Here is a 25,860-nt window from a genome sequence, read left to right as displayed (position 1 = left end):
TCAACAAAAGTGTGTATAGTCAAGGCTATGGTCTTTCCAGTTGCAATGTATGACAGTGAAAGTTGGACCATAAGAAAGGCTGAGCGCCAAAGAATTGAGGCCTTTGAACTATGGTGTTGGAGAAGACTCCTGCGAGTCCCTTGGACTGCAAGGTGATCAAACCGGTCAGTCCTAGAGGAAATCAACCCTTACTGCTCTTTAGAAGGCCAGATCCTGAAGCTAAAACTCAAATACTTTGGCCACCTAATGAGAAGGAAGGACTCACTGTAGAAGAGCCTAATGCTGGGAAAGATTGAGGGCAATAGAAGAAGGGGACGACAGAGAATGAGGTGGCTGCATGGAGTCACTGAAGCAGTAGGCGTGAGTTTAAATGGACTCCAGAAGATGGTAGAGGATAGGAAGGCCTGGAGGAATGTTGTCCATAGGGTCGCGATGGGTCGGACACGACTTCGCAGCTAACAACAACAAAACTAGTAGAGCAGCAAAATACTGTGGACATAGTATACTTAGATTTCAGTAAGGCATTTCATAAAGTAGACTACAACCTACTTCTTGTTAAGCTAGAAAAAGGTGGAATAGACAGCATCACCACCAGATGGATCTGTAGCTGATTAACAAAACATACTCAACAAGTAGTCCTCAATAGTACTACATTCACATAGAAGTAAGCAATGGGGTACCACAAGGCTCTGTCTTAGTCCCAGTACAATTCAATATCTTCATAAATGACTTAGATGAGGGAATAGAAGGAAACTCATCAAATTTGCAGATGACACTAAATTGACAGGAATATCCAACACCCCAGAAGACAAGCTCAGGATCCAAAAAGATTTTGACAAACTTGAACAATGGGCCCTATCCAACAAAATGAATTTAAATTGGGAGAAAAGCAAAGTTTTACATTTAAGTAGGAAAAAATCAAAGATATAAGTACAGATTAGGTGAGACCTGGCCCAAAAACAGTAACTGTGAGAGGGACCTTGGAGTCCTAGTGGACGATGACTGGACTATGAGCCAGCAATGTGTAGCAGCAGCCCAAAAAGCTAATACAATCCTGGGTTGCATAAACAGAGGCATAGAATCAAGATCACGCAAGTCATTAGTACCGCTTTATAAAACCCTAGTAAGACCACACCTGGAATACTGCAACCAATTTTGGTCACCATACTATAAAAAAGATGTTGAGACTTGGAAAAAGTTCAGAGAAGAGCAACTAAGATGATCAAAGTCCTGGAGACTAAAACATACGAAAAATGGCTGCAGGACTTGGGTTTGGCTAGTCTAAAGAAAAGAAATAGAGGAGACATGATAGCAGTATTCCAGTATTTGAGGGGCACCAATGGGCAGGACAAGAAACAATGGTTGGAAACTGACCAAAGAACATGACCAACCTGGGCTTCCGGTTCCGGATCGTGGTGCTGGCAGACACTCAAGGGATCGCTCCTCCCGCTGTCTGGCTTTCTTTTGCCAGGGGACCCCTGAAAGGGGTCAAAAGTTGCCTTGGAGGGGCAACAAGCGGGGAAGAGGATTCTCCGATCGATCGTGGGAGGGCGGCGGGTCTCCCATTCGACTTGTAGCACCTCTTGGACTGATGAAGAAAGGATCGGCCACTTCCATGGCCCTTCATTAATGCCGTTTCCAGCCGAGGCCAAACTAACAACCTAGCACAGCGGAGGAACTGGGTGAGAACTGCATTCTCCCTATCCCTATTTTCTTTTCTTTGCCTGTTAAAAACCCTCTGAAATTGCTTCCCTTTGTGAGGAGAGAGGGAAGGGAACTTTTTTTCCTCACACCCTCTTAAATAGCAGCGTTTGAATACACTGGGGAAAAAAAGAACCTTGAAAAAATATAATTAACTAATCGGACATATCCTTCTTACATTTGGCGACCTAAAAAGCTCTGGCTATTTTATGCATTTGACAAAAATGGAAAAAGAAAAAAGACAAAGAAGAAATTAAATTTGATAAAAGCCTATTCTCTCTAAAAGGATTTTAAATAACACTGGGGACATCTTGTGGTTAAGCCTGGTATAGCAAGCGAATATCCCTGGCAAATAAACCTGTTTAGAACTTAGATCTGTCCTTGGCATTAGCTAAAGATAAAAACTTGAAACAGCTGGGAGATGAATTTTTTTCTAAGAGCTATGGAGGTGAATATTTACTGATCCTTGTTTAAAAATTAGCCTCCACTAAAAGACTATCTATAACTATTCCAGAAATGGAGGGAAACCAGCTACAAACTTCAATTGACTATAAGCTTATACTTGAAAAAATTCTTGAAGCCACTGAGATAATTAATTCTAGACTCAAAGATAAAGGTGCTAGCTTGAAACCACAAATTGAAACCCAGACTCCAACTAAAGAACTTATAACCCAGAAAACAACAGAACCGGAAGGAACCACCATTAAGACAGAGGACTTTAAGGAACAACAAGATATTGAAAAATTTAACATCCAAATTTTGACTCCAGCTATTGACTCAAGATATTAGAGCAAATACAGAGATTTGAATCATCAGTGCAACAACTTAATGATTATAAATGGTTTAGCTTTTCTGGATCATTGATGGCTAGATGGTCTCCCTTGATTAAAGCAATATGTGCTGGAACAAAGGGAGATCTATCTGACAACCCAAAGTTTTTGGTCTGGAAACCTGGTTGGCAGAAAAAGAAAGCTAGAGTTGGGTTTAAAAAAAAAGAACTGTTAGAGAGCTATTCTTCTTCTAGTAAGGTGTGATCTATTAGGTTATGAAATAGAAAATGTCTATGAGATAAAACTAGAATACATTTATGTATTTACTAGGCTTATTTTAGATATTATAATTTGTGTAGTGAAACAATGGAAATTTGGGTTATGGATGCTATTATGGATATTAAAGGTTAAATTTGAATACTTTAATTAAAAATTAAGAACTAGATAAAACTCAAAATATTTAATAATTTAATAATTTAATAATTTAATTTGTATACCGCCCTTCTCCCGAAGGACTCAGGGCGGTATACATAAGTAAAAATAGATTGACAAATCTAGGTTATTGTATTAGTAAGCTCAGGGCGGTATGCATAAGTAAAAATAGATTGACAAATCTAGGTTATTGTATTAGTAAGCTGTGATCTATCAGGATGAGAAATAGAAAATGTTTATGAAATAAAACTAGAATTTACCTATATAGGTATTAGGTGTATTTTAGATGTTATAATTTTTGTGTAGTGAAATAAGGGAAATTTGGGTTATGGATGCTATTATGGATGTTAGAGGATAAACTTGAATACTATAATCAAAATTAAAAATTAAGTAAAATTTAAAAACAGGATAGTCTGATAATTCTTTTAACTGAGCATGTTATTGTTAGAAATTTTCTAGTTTAAGCATGTTATATTAAATGTTAAGGGAAATAGAGAAGGATTTTCTGATAATGTAACCTGAGATAGATACTAAAAACTCTGTTATTGAACCTTTGATTACTCAGTCATCATGATGCTTTCTAAATATTTGGATGTTAAATTGGAAAACTAATAAAACTTGTTTGTTTTTTTAAAAAAAGAAAGTGACTAAGCTGGAATTGAGGAGAAACTTCCTAAAATTAAAAATGTAGCCGTCAATTATCAAACTAATTTTAGAAAGGTTAATCCAGCATTCAGAAAAAAAGTGAATCAGATTAATAAAAAAGAATAGTATAGAAAGCAGATAATGACTTCAAGTATATTTTTGTGTCCAGGTTCAATATTCTTCATTTGCACCTATTCAATTCAATGAAGGCCTCCAGGAGGGGATGGTTAAGCAGCTCCCAAATGAGTGAAGAAAAAACCTTCCACAGCAGGCACCACTTGCTTGAAACACAGCTTTTGTCATGGCCCAGGCTCAGGGCTTAGACTCTGAATCTGATCCTGAAGAAGCTGCTTAGCTGAGCCTGAAGAAAGACACAGTCATGAATCAACTGAGGCTATTCAAACACACTGCCAACAAAAGTACGTATAGTCAAGGCTACGGTCTTCCCAGTTGCAATGTATGGCTGTGAAAGTTGGACCACAAGAAAGGCTGAGCGCCAAAGAATGGAGGCCTTTGGGGCTTCCGGATGACAAGGCGACGCCGGAGGCAGCCATTTCTTGGCTGTCAGCCTCGCGGCTCCGTAGAGCCGCCAAAAACAGCGCCGATCAGCTGTTCGGCGGCTCGGAAGCCCCCACCTCGGGAGAAGAGGAGGGGGTGAGCGTCCAGGTAGGGGTAGAGCTCTCTGGGGCCGCCAGAACTTAGAGTTTTGGTGGCGGAAGGATTGAGCCCCCCCGAAGCCTGGGCATGCTCCGGACTGCGAGGCGTCTCTGCTCCGGGTTTTTTGGAGCAGAACAGGGCGTTCGCAACCATCCCTGCTAGCAAGGAAGAGCTTTTGAGAACGAGGACGCAGGCAGAGCGATGCAGGAGATTTTGGTGAAGATGATGTTTTGATCTTTAACTCAATGGACTTTGCTGAATCTGCATGTGAAAGTGCGTAGTTAACAATAGAGGGTGAAAATGGCGGCTATATCTTCTAAAGTTCCTGCCCTGAGGCAGCAGTCTTCGGTGAAAACTTCATTGTCCTCTGCATCTGAATCTGTATCAGCTTTTACAGTAAAAGATTTGCAGAGTTTGCTGCAAGAGACTATGGAAAAGCAAATGCAACAATTTGTTGAGATAATGGAGAAAAAGTTGGAGGAGAAGTTTACAGAGAAATTAGCAGAAATGAGAGCAGACATCACATCTGCAATGTTAAGCATGGCTAAAAGCATTGAGATTTTGGATGAAAGAGTGGAAGATCTTGTTCAAAATGATATTAGAATGGAAGCCAAAATGACAGAAACTGAAAATGTGATAGAGAAAATGGATTATGATTTGATTTCGACACAGTATTCTCAGATGGAGTTTGTTTTGAGAATCAGAGGCCTAAAAGAAAATCCTAAGGAAAATCTGACGAAAATGGTTTCTGAGGTTTTGGAAGGGGTGTTGGAGCGACCAGCAGATGAAATAATGGAAGATATAGATAAAATCTTCCGTGTTAATTCGTGGATTGCAAGACAAAGGAAACTACCCAGAGATGTGGTAGTTTATTTTACAAAGAGAAAGATTAGAAATGAAGTTATCCAGGCCTCCTATAATATTGATTTTGTAATGGATGAGCAAAAAGTTTTGATTTTAAAAGAGATTCCTGCAAGAATTTTAAGAAAAAGGAAGGAATTTGCTTTTTTGACACAAGAATTGAGACGACGTGATATTAAGTTTAGATGGCAAATACCAGAGGGTATGGTGGTGACTTATGAAGGTACGAGGCATTGTTTTAACACGGTGATTCAGGCACGTGACTTTTACAGTAATGTTTTAAAAGCAGTCCCCATACCGTCTTTGGAGTCTACAAAGAAAAAAGGTGACAGAGAGCCTCAACGTTCCAGAGAGAATCCACAAGATGTTGAAGGGTTAACGCAGACAGATGTGAAAGCTACAGGAGTGGGTCAAATGTCATCACCACGGGAGAAGGCCAGAAATTGGAAGAGGTGTGCTGCTTCTGGAAGAATGAAGCAAACCTGAGGATTTAGTTGCATAATTGCAAGAGATAATAATGTAATAAGGATGCTAGAAGGATTAAGTATTTGGGGATTCATTTTTCACCCTTATAAAATAATTATATAATATTTTGTGTTGCTTTAGTTTTAAGATGATTATGAAAATTTAATTGGGAAGATTTGTAGTAGTGTTTATTGATATTCTGTAGGTTATGTTTTGTTATTTGGATGGAAAGTTTTAAGCCTGGAAGGTAATGTATGGTATTTTAAGTTGTATAATACATTAGGAGAAGGAAAGGTTGTATAAACTTGGTTTTAGTATGTTAAAGTTTAGTTGGATAGAAGAATAGTTTTATAAAACTGATATAAATTGTTTTATGTGTGATTGAAATTAATTTGTAATACTTTTATGGGCAATATTGGAGTAGGTAATAGAATATAAGAATATAAGAATGATGTGATTATATAAAAAATTTTTAAGTTTGGAAGTAATCTATGGTATTTTAATTTGTATAATATATCAGGATAATATGAATTTAAAGCTTAGTTGGGAAGAAGAACAGCTTTAGACAATTGATATAAATTGTTTTATTTGTGATTGTTTTTATTGGGTAGATTGAAAAGTATTATCTTGTTTTTGAATAATTATTGATATGATGTATATATATATATGTTTGGAGTTTATCTATATGAGTTAAAGTTCGATAGTTTATATAGTTCAGGATTGTCTGCGTAAGCTAGATTATGATTGTTTGTATTTTCATACCCTGTATTCTGATCTGGGAAGTGGGGGGGGGGAGGGGAAAGGGAGGGTGGGGTTGGGGAGGGTTGGGGAGGGTGGGAGGGAAGGGGCCTGGGGGGGTTCTTTTTTTTTTTGTTAAAGATAAAATGTATTCTAAAACTTTTTAATAAAAAAAAAAGAATGGAGGCCTTTGAACTCTGTTGCTGGAGAAGACTCCTGCGAGTCCCTCGGACTGCCAGACGATCAAACCGGTCAGTCCTAGAGGAGATCAACCCTGACTGCTCTTTAGAAGGCCAAAACCTGAAGTTGAAACTCAAATACTTTGGCCACCTAATGAGAAGGAAGGACTCACTGGAGAAGACCCTAATGCTGGGAAAGATTGAGGGCAATAGAAGAAGGGGACGACAGAGAATGAGGTGGCTGCATGGAGTCACTGAAGCAGTAGGCGTGAGCTTAAATGGACTCCAGAAGATGGTAGAGGACAGGAAGGCCTGGAGGAACGTTGTCCATGGGGTCATGATGGGTTGGATACGACTTTGCAACTAACAACAACAGCAATTCAAACACAGGCATCACCTGAGCATGTGGAGAAGTCAGAAGTGCACATTGTAAAGCCTCCCGGCCCCTGCACAGGTAAAGAAGAGAGCAGAGTAGCAAAGGTCTATTAGGTTCCTCACCAAGGAAGGGAGTAAACTTCCCTTGATCATGAACGACTGGCTGCAGCCTTATTTAACAAGCAGCTCTGACCACACTCTCTTTGCTGGAAACATCTGATTCCAGCTCTTGTGTGATGTTCTTGTTTGTAAAAACCTTTAACCTCTGGAGTGGCTGACCATGCTGACAATGTTCTTGGAACCCTGAATTGGCTTTGGACAATTCTTCTGCATACTCATATTTCAAAGCCAGCTCTGCTTTGTTTACACTCCTTTCTTCATTGTTAACTCGTCAGCCTTGAATTAAAACTGATAGTCTCTAGAGCAACCATGTCTGAGTGCGTGACATGGAAGTCTGAAGCAGGACAGTTTTGCCCAGAACACTAATTCCTGTCAAGTTCTTTGCCCATCTTAAATAACTTATAACGTGTGAAAAGTAACAATTGTTCTTCTCACTTATGAAACTACCAGCAAAATAGAGGAAGCAAGCAAGTCCACTCCTGTTGGCACCCTTTTTACCACACTTGCATCTAAAACTAAGAATGCACTCACCTTGCACTTGACCTTTTTCGGTTCCCTCTTCTTCCTCTTCTTCCTCCTGATCAATTTTGGATTCTGCCTGAAGCGTCCGATTATTGTCCAAGAGTGACAGAGAAGGAAGAACAGATGTCCCCATGGCTGGTGCTTGCACAACCGAAGCGTGAGGCTTCATTCCATGTTCAGAAAAGTGAGTGCTTTCTTCTTCCTCTGTCCGGGAACAAAAAGAAGAAGGACGCCATGCACACCAGACCAGTAAGAATGCTCACTGCCCTTAGGCTTCCAATAGAGCATTCTAGAGCAAAGCACAGCAGAGTCTTGAGAGTAATTGCAGCCACTCACTATTTCTCCCATGGGAGAGGCCTCTGGCATGACTGCTCCCTGCCTTAACTTCAAGGCTGCTTCACGGTTCTGCATCTAACTGGGACACAGATAGGCTCAGAACAGACACTGTAGCTCCATTTATATGTGTCTCCATTAAATCAACTGGTAAAATTAAGTTCTTGTTTGATAAAAGGTAAACTAGCACATGCGTGCTAGTCGTTTCCGACTCTAGGGGCCGGTGCTCATCTCCGTTTCAAAGCCGAAGAGCCAGTGCTTGTCCAAGGACGTCTCCGTGGTCATGTGGCCGGCATGACTAGACGCGAAAGGCGTACGGAACGCTGTTACCTTCCCACCGTAGTGGTCCCTATTTTTCTACTTGCATTTTTACATGCTTTCGAACTGCTAGGTTGGCAGAAGCTGGGACGAGTAACAGGCGCTCACTCTGTTACGTGGCACTCGGGATTCGACCCGCCAAACTGCCGACCTTCTGATCGACAAGCTCAGCGTCCTAACCCACTGAGCCACCACGTCCCCTTGTTGTTTGATAGGCAGTGCTATTTTGGAATAATTAATGTGGAATTAACAATTAATGTGGAATTAATTGTTCCAACTGGAGCAAGACTATGACTAGACAAGGCCTTGCCAGGAATAGGCAGCAATTCTTAACAATCAAAACAAGGAAATATTTCAGCCAAATGATCTAATTTCTTCTGTTTATCTTATTTTATGGATTTGATATTTACTCCACCTTTATTTTTGGCCAGCTCAAGATAGTCTACATGTCCAATGCTCTGGCCTCTTGTTTTCTCACCACAACCCTCCTCTGGGATGGTCTGGATTGGCTGCCATGCACAACTCAAGACTCCCAGTTTTGAGCCTGGCTCTTCAACGCCATGTCAAAACTGTTCGCCTTTTCATGGCTCTGTGTGTTGGAAAAGAAGGGTCCCAGCTTCAGGCTGAAAAACGCCAAGCAGGGTTGAGTCTCACTCTCTTTGCCTCTGGGATTGCAAACCTGGGAGGCTTTCCATGTGAACAACCCTGAGCAAAAAGCATGTGGTTTCCATGCAAGATGATGGGTGGGGCTAGACTACAAGGCAGTGCATACAGCTTCCACCTTCAGCTGGCTTGCTCGGTTAGTGTTGTGGCTGGAATTAACCAAGCTCAGAGCACCAACTCTCCCACTGGCCTCTCCCCAAGCAGCCATTGTTCCTGGTTGCCAAAGGGAAACTGGATTTAGCCTGCACAGTCACTTAAGTGGTTTCATTTGCATGGAAAATACTTCAAGGATCATACTGGCCCCATGGCCCAACTACTTCTACTCAAAGAATTTGTTTCTACTTCTATATTCTATATACCTAAATTATGAGGGGATGCGATTGCTCAGTGGTTAAAGACACTGAGCTTGTCAGCTGGAAAGCTGACAACCCGGGGTTCAGGACCTGAGTGCCATGCAGTAGAGTGAGCTCCCATTATCTGCCCCAGCTCTGGCCGACCTTGTAGTTTGAAACCATGCAAATGTGAGCAGATTAATAGGTACCATTCTGCTGGGAAGATAACAGCCTTCTGTGTCCCTTGACATATAGTCATGACCCCAGAAAGGGTCTCTGGACAATGCTGGTTCCCTCAGTCAAGAAACAGAGATGAGCACTGACCCCTAGAGCCAGACACGACTGGACAAGGGAAACCTTTACCTTTATCTTACACCTACATTGCTCCACCAGGAAGGAGTCAGAAGGTTTATTCCGTATTCAAAGGGGGAAAAATTCAATTAAGCGGCAACCTTCCTTCTGTGGAAATTGACACAAGTACTTCTAGGAGATATTCTGCTTAGTGGCTAAATAAAATGAATCTGTGTGAGGCACGTTGTTTCTGCCTCTTTATCCTTTTTCCTGGCATTACCATCACTAGACTTCTCTTCAGAGATAGAAAATTAGAGCCCCATAAAAGACAAAAGGAGTTTGCTCTTTTCCATGGGCAGAAAAGGCCAGAGCAAAACACACTGCTCCTTGCTGGCTGCCACAGACCCACCAGCCATGGGGCCCTCCCTCACCATTATCCAGGTTCAATCCTTCCTGGTCGCCTTGAATCTTCTTTTGTTCCTCAAAATATTCCAGCACCTCAATGGGCAGCTTCTCTCCAGGCATGCGAGGAGGCAACAGAAGGATATGGTGGTTATCGTAGCCCTTCAGCATCCGCAAAATCTGCAGTCAAAGTAGGGCAAATCACAAAGACTTTCTGAGCATGGCGCTCTCAGACAGTCCAGATGAGGATTTATTTTGAAATGCCCTATCCATCTAGATTTTTTCTTATCTTAGAAACTCTTTGTTTCTTTTTAGAAGAACAATTACTAAAATTCTAGATGTCACCTATCACTTTTTTCATGGCTTGGGACTGGGCTATCGAAGGGACCTTCTTCTCTCAGATATTTCTACCCAGCTAGTTCATTCAGTAGGTTGGGCATGAGTCTAATCAGACAAGGAATATGAAGAGTTGTACCTTGTCCCCAGAAAGTGCAAGCACCCAAATCCATTCAGTCTAGTTTGGACTGAGCCAAAGCCCTTTGCACCCCATCCAGGCCACAGGAGCCTCTAGGGCACTAGGACAGGACATCCATAGCATCCCTCAGGTAACCCAGCATGGAGATGTAAAGCTAGGTATCATCATCATACTGATGATATCTCATCTCAAGCCATCAGATCACCTCATGCAGATGTTTGATAGGAAAGGAGAGAGGACCAGGCTCTGTGGCACCCCACAAGTTGCTGGACTTCTTCCCTCCATCAACATTAACTAAACAGACCCTGAAGAAGGAGAAGCAGCACAACATAGTGCCCCCAACTCCTGAAGCTAGTCCAGAAGTATACCATGATCAACAATACTGAAGGCCACTGAGCAGTCAAAAGAGCATGAATTGTAGCACTGCCCCCATCTCACTCCTGCCAGAAGTCATCCAACAGCACAATCAATGCTTTTTTAGTCCCATAACCTGATCTCAATCCTGACTAAAAGCAGTCCAGACAATCCACTTCATCCAAGATCCTCTGAAGCTGCCATGTGGCCAATTTTTCCACGACATTCCCTAAAAAGGGGAATGGATGAAAACTGTCCAGACAGTGGGGCTGAGCGATAGTCCCTTGAGGAGAGAATGCACCAGCACCCCCATAAATTATTGGAACAAGCTCCTCCCTTGAAGTCTTGGGGACTTCAGTTTGTCTTCTCTGGGGACAGGGTCTGAGATAGTTCACGTAGTTCATGACCACCATAACAGCCTGGTCCCAGGTATCCAGAGCCCAATGCATAATAGCGTTAACATCTGACTGTCAGAGGACTTCCGGTGGCGACGCGACGCTGAAGACAGCCATCTCCAGGCTGTCCGCTCCGCAGCTTCATAGAACTGCTGAAAACAGCACCGATCAGCTGTTTCAGCGGTTCGGAAGCCCCCTCCTCGGGAGAAGAGGAGGGGGTGAGGCCCCAGGTAGGGGTTGAGCTCTCCGGGGCCGCCTGAGCTTCTAGTTCGGGCGGCTGAAGGATCGAGCCCCCCTGAAGCCTGGGTTTGCTCTGGGCTGCGCAGCGTTTCTGCTCCATGCTTTTGGGAGCAGAACTAAGCGTTAGCAACCACCCCTGCCAGAAGGAAGGACTTTGGAGTGTGAAGAGGCAGGCAGAGCGATACAGGAGGTCAAGGTGAAGTGGATTTTTGTTCTCTAGTTCAATGGATTTTATGGACTTTAAAAGTGAAAGTGCGTAGCAAGTGAAAGTGGGGGAAGATGGCGGCTAAAACTTCTAAAGTTCTCCGGAGTGCGGGGGCTTCCCCGGTGCAACAGTCCTCGCTGCAAGCCTTATTGCCTCCTGCACCTGCTCCGGCACTGACGGTTAAAGATTTACAGGATGCTTTGGAAAAGCACTCACAACAAATAGCAGATATTATAGATGAAAAGATGGAAAAGCTGGAGGAGAAGATGGAAAAGCTGGAAGAGAAGTTTACAGCAATGAGGGCAGACATCTTGCCTGCACTTCAAGGTGTGGCTTTATGTATTCAATGCTTGGACGAAAAAATGGAAGATCTTAGCCAAAAGAATTCCAGATTAGAAGCAAAAGTGTTAGAGAATGAAAATGTGATGGACAAAATGGACGGTGATTTGACTCTGGTCCAGTACCACCAGATGGAGTTTGCTATCAGAATCAGAGGTTTAAAAGAGAATCCTAAAGAAGATTTAAAGCAGATAGTCTCTGAGGCTTTGGAAGTGGTACTGGGACAGTCAGCAGCTGAAATTGAGGGAAATATAGACAAAATCTTTTGTGTGAATTCATGGATTGCAAGGCAGAGGAAGCTACCTAGAGATGTGGTGGTTTATTTCACAAAGAGAGCAATCAGGAATGAAGTTATCCACGTTTCTTATGATACTAAGCTTGTGGTTGCTGAGCAAGAAGTTTTAGTTTTAAAAGAGATTCCTCCAAGAATTTTAAGGAGAAGGAAAGATTTTGCTTTTCTGGCACAGGAACTTAAGAAACGTGACATCAAGTTTAGATGGGAGATACCAGTGGGTATGGTGGTGATGCATGAAGGCACGAGACACCGTTTGGTCACAGTGATCCAGGCACGTGATTTCTATAGCAATGTTTTAAAAGCAACCTCTTTACCACTTTTGGAATCTGTAAAGAAAAATGGCGAGGGAAAGCCTCAAGATGCTGAAGGAACACAGACAGATGAGAAAGCTACTGGAGGGGATCAAATTACAGCTTCATCGGAAGATGCCAGAGAGCAGAGGATGACGCGTGCTGCCTTGAGACGAGCGAGACAAGAGCAAGAGCAAGACCAGCAGAAAGTTATGGAACCTCCAAAGCGTACCTATAGCGAAGCTGTGGGAGGGGCGCGGCCTAAGGAAGTTAAGGGACTCTTGACAGACGTGCTCCAGAAGCTTCGGGCCGCTAAGGATGGCGACTAAGTTTCTAACTTGGAATGTCAATGGCTTAAACTCACCACAGAAGAGAAAGAAAGTTTTTCAATACTTAAAACAATTTAAGACTGATGTTATTTGCTTGCAAGAAACACATATTAGGGTTATGGACCAAAAGTACCTATTGAACTCTAGATTGGGTACAAAATTTAGTGCTTCTGCAATGAATAAGAAAAATGGAGTGGTTATTTATGTCAAGAATACTGTGACAGCAGAGCTAATAGAAGCAGATAAACAAGGAAGATATGTTATAATAGATTTGCTGTTAGAAGGCAAAAAAACGCTTTTGGTTGGACTGTACGCTCCTAATCAACAACAAGCTGACTTTTATAGTTCATTACACAGTAAGATTATTCAGTTGGATTATAAATCTTTTATTTTTATGGGAGATTGGAACGGAGTCTTGGACGTACAACTGGACAAGTGTGGCTCTTTTAGGCATATTCCAAGCCACGCTAGATTGCCTAAATCTTTTTTTGAAATGAAGGATGATTTGGAGTTGCGAGACATTTGGAGAGAAATACACTTAAAAGAAAAGGATTATACTTTTTTTTCTGATAGACATCAATCTTTTTCCAGGATTGATTTTATATTACTGACTAATGATTTTTTTTCCAGGATTAAAAAGATAAAGATTTGTCCAAGAACTATGTCTGACCATAGTCCAGTTTGGTTAGAGATTGACAAGGATAATAGAGATAGGCGCTCTTGGCGCTTAAATGAGAACTTGTTTAGAAATCAGAGAAATGTGGAAGAATGTAAAAAACAGATGAAGGACTTTTTTGAAACTAACATGAATAAGGGCACTTCTATGGACATGGTTTGGGATGCTAGTAAAGCTTATATGAGAGGGGTGTTAATATATATGAATAACAAATACAGACGTAACTTGGAATTTAGGAGGAAGGAGTTGGAGAATGAAATTAGAGAAAAAGAAAAGGCCCTAATTCGGAATCCATCGGATGTGAAGATCAAAGAGGTTATTACTTTGTTAAGAGGACAATTTGATAAGTTGATGGCTGATCAGGTGGCAACTAATTTACGGTTTGCTAGGCACAACACTTTTTGCAATGCCAATAAACCAGGCAGATGGTTAGCTTACAGGTTAAGGAAGAAGCAAAGGGCTTCTAACATAGATAAAATAGAACATAAGGGTAAGGTTGTGTATCAACTGGACCTTATTAAGGAAGCCTTTCTGGACTTTTATTCTAAATTATATGCTAAAGATAAGATTAATGAAGCAGATATTGATGTATATTTGAGGAATGCTAACATCCCGGTTCTTACACAACAACAAAATGAAGAGATTAATCAACTGATAACAGAAGAAGAAATTCTTTTAGCAATTAAACAATTGAAGGTGGATAAAGCGCCAGGCACGGATGGACTGACTGCGGTGTACTATAAAAACCTACAATTGGAGATGATAAAGCCACTAAGGGAATTGTTTCAGACAATTCAAAGGGGAGGAAGGGTACCTCCGTCTTGGAGAACTGCCTTTATTTTTTTGATTCCGAAGGAAGATCAGAACGTCACTCAAGTAAGAAATTATAGACCAATATCACTTTTGAATACGGACTACAAGATATTTGCTAAGGTTTTAGCTATCAGATTGATGAGGGTTCTGCAACAGATAATTCATGGGGACCAAACTGGGTTTATCAGTGGTAGACAAATGAAAAATAATGTGAGGCATGTAGTAGACTTGTTGGAATTTTTGGAAAGGAACAACCAGATCCCTGCGGCGCTGATCTTTTTAGACGCTGAAAAAGCCTTTGATCAATTGGATTGGCAATTTTTGATGAAAGTTTTAGATAAAATGAATTTTGGGGATAAATTCTTACAACCAATTAGGGCATTATATCAAAAACAAACAGCCCGAATAATAGTAAATAATAGTTTGACTGAAGTATGTAATATTGAAAAGGGCACAAGACAAGGGTGTCCATTGTCACCTTTATTATTTATCTTAACATTGGAGATATTATTGATTAAAATACGGAATTCGAAAAAAATTAAGGGAATTCAAATTAGATATCAGGATTATAGACTGAGGGCGTTTGCAGATGATCTGGTAGTTACGGTGACCCAGCCAAAAAATTCTGTTGTGGACCTGATGGAGATAATAATGCAATATGGAAAGGTTTCTGGATTTAAGGTCAATATACAAAAAACTAAAATATTAGCCAAAAATATGACAGTATCGCAAAAAGCCCTTCTAGAAGGGTTAACTGGATTTGAGATTGTTAAAAGGGTTAAAATTTGGGGGTGTATTTGTCACCCTCAAATGCAAAATTATATAAAAATAATTATGAAAAGTTATGGGGAAAAATTCAAAAAGAATTGGAGAGCTGGGAAAAATTGCAGTTGTCTCTACTGGGAAGAATTGCAGCAGTGAAAATGAATGTTTTACCTAAATTTCTATTTTTATTTCAAATGATACCTATTCTTAAAAAAGACTCAAATTTGGAGGAATGGCAAAAGGGTATCAATAAATTTGTATGGGCAGGGAAAAGGCCACGAGTTAAATTTAAGATTATGCAGGATACGCGTGAAAGAGGTGGTCTTAAAATGCCCAACTTTAAATTATATTATGAAGCTGCTGCGTTGTCAGCGATAAGTGATTGGATTAATTTAACACAAGGGAGATTATTAAATCTTGAGGGCCACGACTTGTTATTTGGCTGGCATGCATATTTATTGTATGATAAGAAGGTAGATAATGTGTTTAAAGTGCATATTTTAAGACAGGCATTGCTGAGAGTTTGGAAAAAGTATAGACATAAGCTAAACTACAAGATACCTTTATGGGCAATTCTGAAACATGCAATAGAAAACATAAATGTTGGCTTCAAACATGATGTGACTACTGTACATACAAGGAGATCTTAAGTTTGGAGAGGAACGTATGGTGTTTGAAGCCGTATAATTTTTTACGAGATGAGAAGATTGTTCAAACTTGGTTTCAATATGGTCAATTACGGGCCAGGTGGAAAGAAGACCAGAAAATTGGTTTCTCAATGACTGATGAAAATTTGGTAAAGCAAATTAGAAATCAGGGTCCAGCACATATCAAACGGATATATCTTGCATTGATAGAAATTGACTCAGAAACAGAACTTGTTAAAGATTGTATGATAAAGTGGGCTCAGAATATTCAAGAAGTTATCACAATGGACACTTGGGAAAAGATTTGGGTGAGGAACGTAAAATTTACACAAGCTCAAAACTTAAGAGAGAACTTTTACAAAATGTTTTATAGGTGGCATTTAGATCCTAAAAAGCTTGCAAGTATGTATCCGAACTACCAACCTAAATGTTGGAGATGTGGTGGCGAAGACGCAACGTATTTTCATATATGGTGGACCTGTAAAAAGGTTAAAGCTTTTTGGATTAAAATCTGGTGGAATATGCAGAAGATATTTAAGCAAAGGATAAAGTTTTGTCTGCAATTGTTCTTATTGGGCATAATTACAGATACTACTGTTGTGGACACCAAGTTGATGCTGAACTTAATTACGGCAGCAAGACTTTTAGTAGGTCAATATTGGAAGAAGGAGGAACTGCCGACTATAGAAGAATGGACTCTAAAAGTTTCTGACCTGGCGGAAAGGGCAAAGATTTCGGCTTATTTGAAAGACCATTCGCAACAACGTTATATTATGGAGTGGAAAAAGTGGATTGATTATATCCAGAACAAATATGGGACCAAAAAGTTTCATTTAGCATTTGTATAAGTTTTTTATGTGATATTAGTATTGCTTGTAGTCATTTCATATGAGCTAGAGTGCGATAGACTTAATAGTTTATTGTTGTTAACATATGGTTGTTTATGATTGTTTTTACTTTTATACCTTGTATTTAGCTCTGGGAAGTCGGGGAGGGGGGAGGGGGGAAAGGGGGGGAGGGTTAGGGAGGGTTAGGAAGGGTTGGGTGGAGGGAGGGGGGGGAGGGATTGTTAAAGATAAAATGTATTGTAAAACTTTTCAATAAAAAACAACAACATCTGACTGTCAGAGCTATGACAGGGTGTTCTGGATTTTGGGGAGATATTGCTTTCTGTCCTCTTGGTCAGATCACTCTCTATTAAGCCTGTAGCTCTCTATCACCTCCTGCCTTTGCAGGGAGGCTTGTCCTATTAGACCAGCTAACTCCAGGGGATTGATAGAACCAACTGGACTCCAGAAGGAACTTGATTGGTTCTGGAAGGTCTGCTATAGAGTCCGACCAAAGCCTTGGTGGCCGCTTATTGCAGCCGCCCAGTGGTTCAGGTGACCTTAGAGGGCTTAATGGTGAGATATAGTATGCATCTTGTGGATGAAGTTGCTGAGATTCACTCTGTTGGGGCAGAAATACTGAAGGTTAAAGGGGTGAAGTCTCTTAAAGTTATCTGCATGAAGTTTGATCCTGTTGAATCTGAGGAAGTGAACAGGAGTCTTGCAGCTGCCACTCCCTTGTTCAACTCTAAGCCTTCTGGTTGTCAAGGTCACCTGGGAGGGGATGTGCGATTGGGTCTGGGTGCTGGTTCATTCTCTGATCCCCTTTACATTTGAGAGAGTGGCCCCCAACCATTTCAAGTGTGGTCCTTGACTCAAGAAAACTGCACAACCTGTTTTAAGGTCTACAGACATTGTGATGCATTTCTGCATCCAACGAACCTTTTAATTGCTGACCTCAGAATATCTTCTTGGAGGAGCATTATTTATACAGTAAACACTTTGGGTTATTCTTAACTGGCACAAATGGCTCACCCGTTCTTCTAGAAGATACTGCTGGTCCAATTCTAAAGAGTAGAACTCAATAGGGAAGCTGCAGGGGTTCTTCACCACCACTTCAGCTTCATCCCCAGTGCCATAGGGAAGGAGAGGCCCCAGTTCCAGGAGGGAGGGGCTGAATTCAAGACGTGGTTCCAGACCTTGCCCCGAGACATTCAGCAGCAGTTGCTGAGTGCTCTGCGAAATGCTTAAGATCAGGATATTCTGGTACAATTTCTAAGATGTAAAAAAATATCACTTTATTACAAATAAGAACAGGTAAAAAGGCCCCCAAATCATCTTAACCCAAAAGCCTCCCTGCTTCAGTTGATAGTATTTGTTCAACTCAGAACAGCTGGCAAAAAAGAAAGACATATTTGGGTTCTGTCCTGTTGGAAAATAGGCATTACTGTAATGCAAAGAGTTAACCCAAAAGACTTGCTGTCTATCTGGACTATTGGAATGTAATCACTGTCTGGCCAGTTCTGTTGGGGTAGCGTTCCCTTCCTAGTGTCTGAGCTCAGAATGGAGACCCCAGCTGCTCTTCCATATAAAGCCAACTGAAGAGCAGGAGCGGCATGTGGGCAGAATCCTGGCAGGGAAAGTGAGGAAATATCCAGGCGTGATACCTCCTTAATAAATCTACTTTGCATGAGGAATTGAATGGTCTGATGAAGCCCTGCCTTTCTTTGCCTCTCCTGCCATCAATGCATCTCTACTCTTCCTGAAAACGCTTCAATATTTGTTGTGCTCCAAACAGCTTTCTCATTTCGTACCTCTTCTCTTGGGGCAAACTTGACCTGCACATTGAGCCGCTCTCCGGGAGCCAGGATCCCATACGGGGGAATCATCTCAAAGACATGGGGCTTCTCCCTGTGTTCACGCATTTTCCGGCGCAAGGTCATCGGCATGTGCTTAACCACCTGAGCTTACAATAAACAATGAAGTCAAGAGCAAAGCTTGCCTCTTTATTCCATTCTGAAGAATCCTTCTGAAGGACAGCACACTCTAGAAGATGAGACATTGCCTCAGCCCACACCAAACTTTTGACTGAGCTTCTAGAAACACCTTTACGGTGTCCCTGGAAGTAGGGTGGGTTTTCCATCCATATGACCAAGGATGAAAGGTTTTCCTTTTGCAGACAGGTGAGGGTCATGGAGGTTTCAAGAGAAACAAGAATTCAACTCCACCTTCTCCACTGCATAGGCATATTCCTGATCCATAGTATGTGATCAACAACTAATCAAGTAGAGCAGGGCTTTTCAACCAGTGGTACGGGTACCACCTGTGGTACATTGGCACCTGGCAGGTAGTACGCGACCATCCTAAAAAAGTGGTAGCGGGGGAGGAGAATGAGCTGAACTGGTGGCAGCACCACACAAGCCTGAGCGAGAGATGGCTGGAGGTGCAGGGCTGTCAGTGCTCAGTGGAAGCACCAGGATCAGTGCCAGGCTCCAGCTGGAGCTCGGCGCTGATCCTGGCGCTTCTGCTGAGCCCAGAAGAAGCGCCGATCAGCTGGAATGTTGCAGCATCTCCAGGGTCTTGTGATTTACATTCAGATGCTTGGCAACTGATTCATATTTATGACGGTCACAGTGTCCCAGGGTCATGTGAAGTGACCAAAACCTGCTGCAACCACCCAGCAGATGGGAGGGGGGAATAAAAACCAAACATCCCCCACCCCATCCCCGCTGCCAATCCTCAACAGAAATGCTCACAACAATGAAAACCTCAGACAGGAGGAATAGCGCCGCCGGGCAGGCAGGCATCTTGCTCGGCTATGGAGCAGTGCTATTGTAACTTCGAACAGTCACTAGGCGAACTTTTGTAAGTCGAGGACTACCTGTACTTCATCACTTTTTTCCTTTTTTTTTGGTCAAGTTTTTGACACCTTGCTAGGTGACTGGTGGTACTCGGATATTCCCATATCCTAAAAGTGGTACAATGGGTGAAAAGGTTGAAAAGCTCTGAAGTAGAGCATAGGGACATAGGCTGTGTTGAGTTTTATTTTGCACTTTGAAAGATTTGTATGGAACAAAACAGAATCAAGAGTTGTGTAATCAATTCTCTGTGGCAAATCTTTTGCAAATTATATTATTAAATTTATATGAAGAGAAGAATCTTGTTTTTCACTTCTTAGAATTTTCCTGAATGTTACACAGATCCAAAGGGCTCAGCTTAAGAACCAAAACTGCATCTTTCAAGCAGCTTAACTTCCATCCCACCCCAAATTCCTACAGATCAAGCTGCTTTTCAAGATGCAATCAGAGAAGAGCAAAGCAAGGTCTGTTTCAGTGCTGCATTACCTTTTTCATTTGTTCATTGCTTGAGGCAAACCACTCGCATACGACCTGCAGCTGATTGTGAAGCTGGATGGTCTCCACTTGGCACTGTCCACACTGGACAGCAGAGAACTCTAGTTTGTCACTGGAGATGCAGAGAGATGGCATGATCACCGTAGCCCGAAGAGAGATGTGGAACGTGGGACCAGCCACAACCTGCAGCAAATCATATCAAACCCTCCTGAGTGTGACGTATGGTATATGACTGCTATTCTCATCCAGACCCACCTATCCCCACCCTCAGAACGTCTGACATAACCACAGGTCAGATGGGGGACTGAAACACATTTCTTGCCCCAGCACATCCAAGAGGCATGTGGGCACAACCTTACCTGTGCCCAGAGGTCCTGATTAGAGAGGACAATTGGAAAAAGGCAATGAGAATAATCCAGGCAATTCAGGCCACTCCATCTTGTTGTAAGCAGGTCAGAGGATCTTTCCTTTAGCCTTTAAGTTCCTTCCCACCAAGCAGGAATGGCCTGTTTCACATATCCAAGCCAACTCTGCTAGATAAAGGCACAGTCATTCTGCTCTTGCAGTTGCTAGGATAAGCTGTTGGTTCTACAGTCGGGCTAGCTAAACTGTTTGTCAGATACTAGTTCAACTCTACTTGCCCAGCTCTCACATCACATCCCCTAACTTTTCCTTTCATGGGCAACACTATAACTCTGAGGTTCCCTTACAAGGAGGCTGGAAGAAATCTGCTAGGCATGCATGGTTAAATCATTCACATTTACTCCATGTTAGACTCTGGCATTGAAGCAGGGCTAACTGATGGGGGAGGGGGGCTGGGAGAAGTTTGACTCTGTTGAACCTAAGGAAGCGGACACAGTTTTTCTCAGATGTCAGTCTGGCCACTTCTGCATGAGATCCAGGTCCCTCCTGGCCGATTAAGGCTGCCTGGGAGGGGTGTGTGTAATTGGGTTAGGCAAAGGCTAATTCCTCCTTGAAAGAGAGGGTGGTTTCACCTGCTCTCAAGGAAGCGGAAGTGAGCCCCTTCCTCAATGCATCATAGCCTGACTCAGCTGGTCTAGACAATTTTTGCCCATTTTTCCTCTTTTAGGGAAGGTAGCAGTGCATAACTCTGTGTGTGTGGGTATGCCTCTCTCTCTCTCTCTCTCTCTCTCTCTCTCTCTCTCTCTCTCTCTCTCTCTCCCTCCCTCCCCCCCCTCTCTCTCTCTCTGTATGTGTGTAAAAGAACCCTCAAAGCACCTTAATGGGCAACAGCACTTCTTTCTCTCCAAGGGCACAGCCGGCACTCTGGGGGTCAAACCATATTTCAAATGTCTCTGTCTCGCAGAAAGGCAGATTCTTTACCCGATCCAGTTCAGTGTTGAAACCTGACTCAGGATAGAAAGAGCTCTCACTATATATGAAAAGAAGAGACTGTTGAATTCCATACATATTGCATCTCCAAGACATTCAAAGGGTACAGACATGCTGGTTCCCCACCTACAACTGCGGAAAGATAGATGGCGAGAAACAGATATCCAAGTCTAACATGCTGAGTATTGCACAGTGCTTTGGCTCAATTTTGGCTTAATGTGACATGTGAATATAATCATTAGGAATTGTCTGCAGGCACATCTATGCGTATGTGTATGCGTGTGCATATTGAACAGACTGAACCAGGGCTTACCATTTGTTTGTTTGTTTATTGGTGTTAAGCAGCAAGCTAAACCTGGCATTATTTTTGGTCACAGTAACAGAAGCCTCTTCTGGTCTGTGGTAAAGGGCAGCAGTAAATTGACCCACGTTGCAAACAGATAAAAGTGAGCAAGGCTAGAAAGAGATCCTGTGAGCTCCTCCCTCTCTCTACTGCAATCTCCATGGCATAGGAGATGACCAGCAATGGACAAAACTACAATATTTTGAATATACTAAAAAACTACACTTGTCCAGTAAACATGGGAAGTTTCAATGTATTTTGTTCCATTTAATTATCTGGGCCTTAAATAGTTGTTTACTCTTTTAACGTAGGCTAGAAAAAGATGGAATTCCCTTTTTGTACCTGTGTCCCGCAGGTCCCGTCGATCTGCATGGAAGGAGACGGGGAAATGGCCAGTGTTTGTGATCTTGATGATGTGAGTTCTGATGGTGCCCATGATTATGTAGCCAAAATCTAAGATATATTCAGGTAGCTGGGCTCTTAAAAAGCATAATGTGGACAATGTTAACAAACAAGATGATTTCTACAAAATCTCAAATTTCACCAGTTCATTAATTTCAACCACACTAAAGATTGGCATGACCAGGCTGTGCTTATGAGGGAGAGAAAGGGAGTTAAGCAGCAATCTATAAAATCATAGAATTAGCCCATGGCAGGAATCCTTATATCATCACAAATGGTTGTCCAATCTTTTCTTGAAAACCTCCAGCAATGGAGCACCCGCACATCATGGAGGCGAGCTGTTCCATTGATTAATTCTTCTCACTGTCAAGAAATTTCTCCCTAGTTTGAGATTGGAGCTCCCACTGAAGAACTCATTGCTTCTTGTCCTGCCTTCAGGTGCTTTGTAGAATAGGCTGACCCTCTCTTCTCTGTGACAGTCCCTCAGGTGCTAGAAGACAGATATCCTGTCATCCCAAATCCTTCTTCTTAGGCTAGACATACCTAGTGTCAATTATCCCTTTCATTCACCTAGCAAAGAAAGACTCCTGGACCATTGTTTTGCCAAGAGTATACTTGACTGGAGCTTAATCTGGTGTTTTTTCACACAGATAATGCAATTAACATTCCCTTTTCCCTGGCCACCTCTCCTGTTATCAGCAAGCGTCCAGTTAAGTGCTGGTATATTGTTTGACCACTCCGGTGGGAAGGTAACTGCGTTCCGTGCGCCTTTGGCGTCTACTCATGCCAGCCACATGACCACGGAGACGTCCTCAGACAAGCGCTGGCTCTTCGGCTTTGAAACGGAGATGAGCACCGGCCCCTAGAGTCGGAAATGACTAGCACGCATGTGCGGGGGAACCTTTGCCTTTACCTTTTATATTGTTTGGGTAACAGGCCTTCAGTTTCATGGGCTTTTCTGCTTTGCATTCTGTTGGGTGACCTTGGCTAGTAGGTGCTCCTCATTCCTCAGCTGGCATGCTTAGGTTACCCTCTTGTACTTGCATTCCAATACTCTTCCCTCCCCCATTGCTAATGTCAGGCTGTCAGCTTTGCAAAGCTTGGGGGATGACATCTAGTTCCCTAATCATTCTTCATTTGACCCCCTTCCCTTATATCTTCATGCACAGAAATCCTTTCATAAACATTCAACCAGCTTAGAGAGGAGAAAACCACAGCTAGATTCTCAGGCTAGACAGTGTGTCACCCTGCTAAAGAGAGGCCCTAAAGATCAGGCAAACAGGTTTGATTGGGGAGTATGCATTGCATTGATGATTCCTTGGGAAAACTCCTGGAAACCCATCCTCTTGGACTAGAAATAAGCTATATGCACTAACTTGACCAGTTTCCGGCGAGCTCGCTGACAGGCTGCTGGGTCGTCCGCTGAAGCCAAGGCCAGCAGCTTCTGTTGCTCCAGAGCGTGCTCTTGCACAAGTAGCCTTTCCATCTCCAGCTGGAGTTGTGTGTTGAGCTTAAGACACCAGAAAGAGTCAATAACTCTAGCATGTCTGTGGCAGTGTTAGACTTCCACTCTTGCATCCTGACCTCACCCAAATCAGAATGTAGCCCCTCCCCCAAAGCATTGGCCTTTGGTGCCACTCCCTGAGATAGTTGTGTCATAGAGGACTGTGGCTGCTCCTGAGGGGCTGAATTCCACCTAAGTGCCTACACCCAGCCCAGCTGTCAGTCAGATGGAAGAGCTGTTCATCTTACCGTGGTGAAGGATTCTTCCATGGGTGGTTCAGTGGCCAATGCTTCGGAATTACTGCTGAAATCTTTCTGTGTTTCCTGCTCTAGTCGCTGCTTCACTTCTCTGAGGATGCTGCTGTACCGCTCATTTCCTATGAAGAGCAGGAAGGCCAGGCATTCTGAGTTGAGAAGAAGTGCATTCGAAGGAGGCTGTGCTCCTTTCAGTGGCTTCCATGTTCTGGACTCCAGGTTTCAGGATGTATTTAATAATACAAATGGTCTAATTTGGCTCCTTTGCTGCTTTCCATTTGGATGGTTGAGCAGTCCATGGTAGTATCCTGAGGATATTGACCTCCCATGCTATAGAATACTTTCCCCAAGAAAACATTCCTCCCCCTATTTTTAAATATAGTGGGAACATAGAGAAAGCAACTCTTTTCACAAGCTTTTGATGGTTAATTATTTATTGATGCTGATTTTAATTTTCACTCTTAATTTTAACCACACAAACTTTTAATATATTTTGCATTTTTAATTCTTGGAAGTTGCCTTAAAATCATGTATTGGCTGAAAGGTGGACTCTCTAAATAATAAAAATATAAAAAAATGAAATAAAAATTTCATTCAAAGTGAAAAGACCGTGATGTTAGTTTGGTTGTAAGTTTTATTTACACACTTATGTTTTGATATTGAGCTTATTGATTTAAATACAGGACAATGGGCTTTAAGCCTGACAACTGCAAATGTAGCTAAACTGCATTTTTCTTTGCTGTTGTAGTAGAAATGTCATGCACACAAGAATTCACTAGCAAGATTTCTTTTAAAACACAAGTCCAGCGCTGAAAGTCGTTGCTTTTGATTGAGCTCATGCTCAATTGATTTTGACCTGTTGTTTATATGTGGCTGAGGCAAAAATGGCTAACTGATATTTTTCATAGGCCGAGCATGATTTTAAGAAAAAAATTGAAACATTCTCAGTAATAGAAAGCAATATTTAAAATTAACCCTTTTAGCCAATACGTCTGATTCTAGTATGAAAAAGATAGTTGGGCATCCTAGTATGAAAACCAGGACCAAAAGGAGTTTCTTTGAGTTCTGTTCAGCTAGAATTATCAATTAAAACATTGTTTGTTGTTTGAAACTCATGCATACTGCTGGTGAATATTTGTTAAGGAATTAACATATTTTTCAGCTATATTAGTTTCATGGGAAGACAAAGTACTATTACTCTTACCGTGAATATTTCTGGGCAGATCCAAGCAAATTCTAGGGAAAACTCCCTGTCCTTTGAGAGTGATCCTATCTGGTTCCAGGTGAGCCACCTGTATTTGGAAGGTTCTCTGAAAGACCTCTGGAACTCCTGGCAAGTAATAGACCTTCAATATTTGCTCCTTTCCTGAACCAATATAATTCTGGAAGATGGAAAAGGCAGAACGATGAAACTCTTCATCCCTTGCACAAAACACCCAGCAATTTTCGTTGGCTTTCACAGCTCCCAAGGTTACCCAGATATTTGTTCCAGAGTACAGGCATGGTCCATTATTGACTTGCAAAAGTATCAGATGAGGTAGGAACCACAGTTCAGTCTCTGTATGATGAGAAAGCCCATCAAATCTGCAAATGGCAGTAAATGGGGAGAACCTACAGTATTTCTCTGAGAGTTAATATGATTTTGAATGTTTTATGTTTAAAAGATTTTAGCTATTCAACCCACCTGTTTCCTAGTGTGCAGGGGTAGGCAGAGATAAACTTTACCACTTTTTAATATTTTTTACAAATATGAATATAGGTAATTAAAAATATTATAAACAATGATTATAACAGCAGATAGTTAATATATCTTGAATGGCATTCTCAAAAACATCATATACTTAATCTATTTAATGCACAATTAAAACTTAATATACTATAAAACATTTCATACCTATTTTCTAGTCAAAATATGTCACTATTGAATTTTTAAAATATTTGGTTAACACAACTCAAATCAATAAAAGAGGGAAAAAAGAAAATAATAAGTAAATATGTTGGAGGAATACGATAATTACAGGTGATCCTCCACTTATGACAACCATCAGGACCACAATTGCCACTTCACTAAGTATCCCAGTTGTAAAGTACAATATCCTGTGACTGCACCACATAGTGATGGCCATTCTGGCAGTTTCAGCTGCCATTGTTAAGTGAAGAACCTGCAGGTCATTAAGCAAGGTTGTCATGTGATTGC

General features: G+C 41.8%; 1 protein-coding gene across 1 annotated transcript in view; it reads right to left on the bottom strand.

Annotated features, from left to right (window-relative positions):
- Nucleotides 1–25,860, bottom strand: part of HYDIN (HYDIN axonemal central pair apparatus protein) — a 350,217-nt gene that overhangs the window by 168,365 nt on the left and 155,992 nt on the right. Inside the window, exons 29-38 of the mRNA XM_081335684.1 lie at nucleotides 24,868–25,045; nucleotides 23,658–23,785; nucleotides 23,282–23,415; nucleotides 21,846–21,982; nucleotides 21,047–21,174; nucleotides 19,799–19,990; nucleotides 18,269–18,415; nucleotides 17,490–17,729; nucleotides 9,834–9,984; nucleotides 7,475–7,669 (exon numbers count right to left, since the gene is read on the bottom strand). Of these exons, the coding sequence (XP_081191810.1) occupies nucleotides 7,475–7,669; nucleotides 9,834–9,984; nucleotides 17,490–17,729; nucleotides 18,269–18,415; nucleotides 19,799–19,990; nucleotides 21,047–21,174; nucleotides 21,846–21,982; nucleotides 23,282–23,415; nucleotides 23,658–23,785; nucleotides 24,868–25,045 (1,630 nt within the window). The remainder of the gene's footprint in view (nucleotides 1–7,474; nucleotides 7,670–9,833; nucleotides 9,985–17,489; nucleotides 17,730–18,268; nucleotides 18,416–19,798; nucleotides 19,991–21,046; nucleotides 21,175–21,845; nucleotides 21,983–23,281; nucleotides 23,416–23,657; nucleotides 23,786–24,867; nucleotides 25,046–25,860) is intronic.

The sequence above is a fragment of the Vipera berus genome (genome assembly GCF_964194415.1).
Source record: "Vipera berus genome assembly, chromosome: 10".
Classification (NCBI taxonomy): domain Eukaryota; kingdom Metazoa; phylum Chordata; class Lepidosauria; order Squamata; family Viperidae; genus Vipera; species Vipera berus.
The sequence above is the reverse complement of the archived record's forward strand: the minus strand, read 5'-3'. Positions and strand labels throughout refer to the sequence as shown.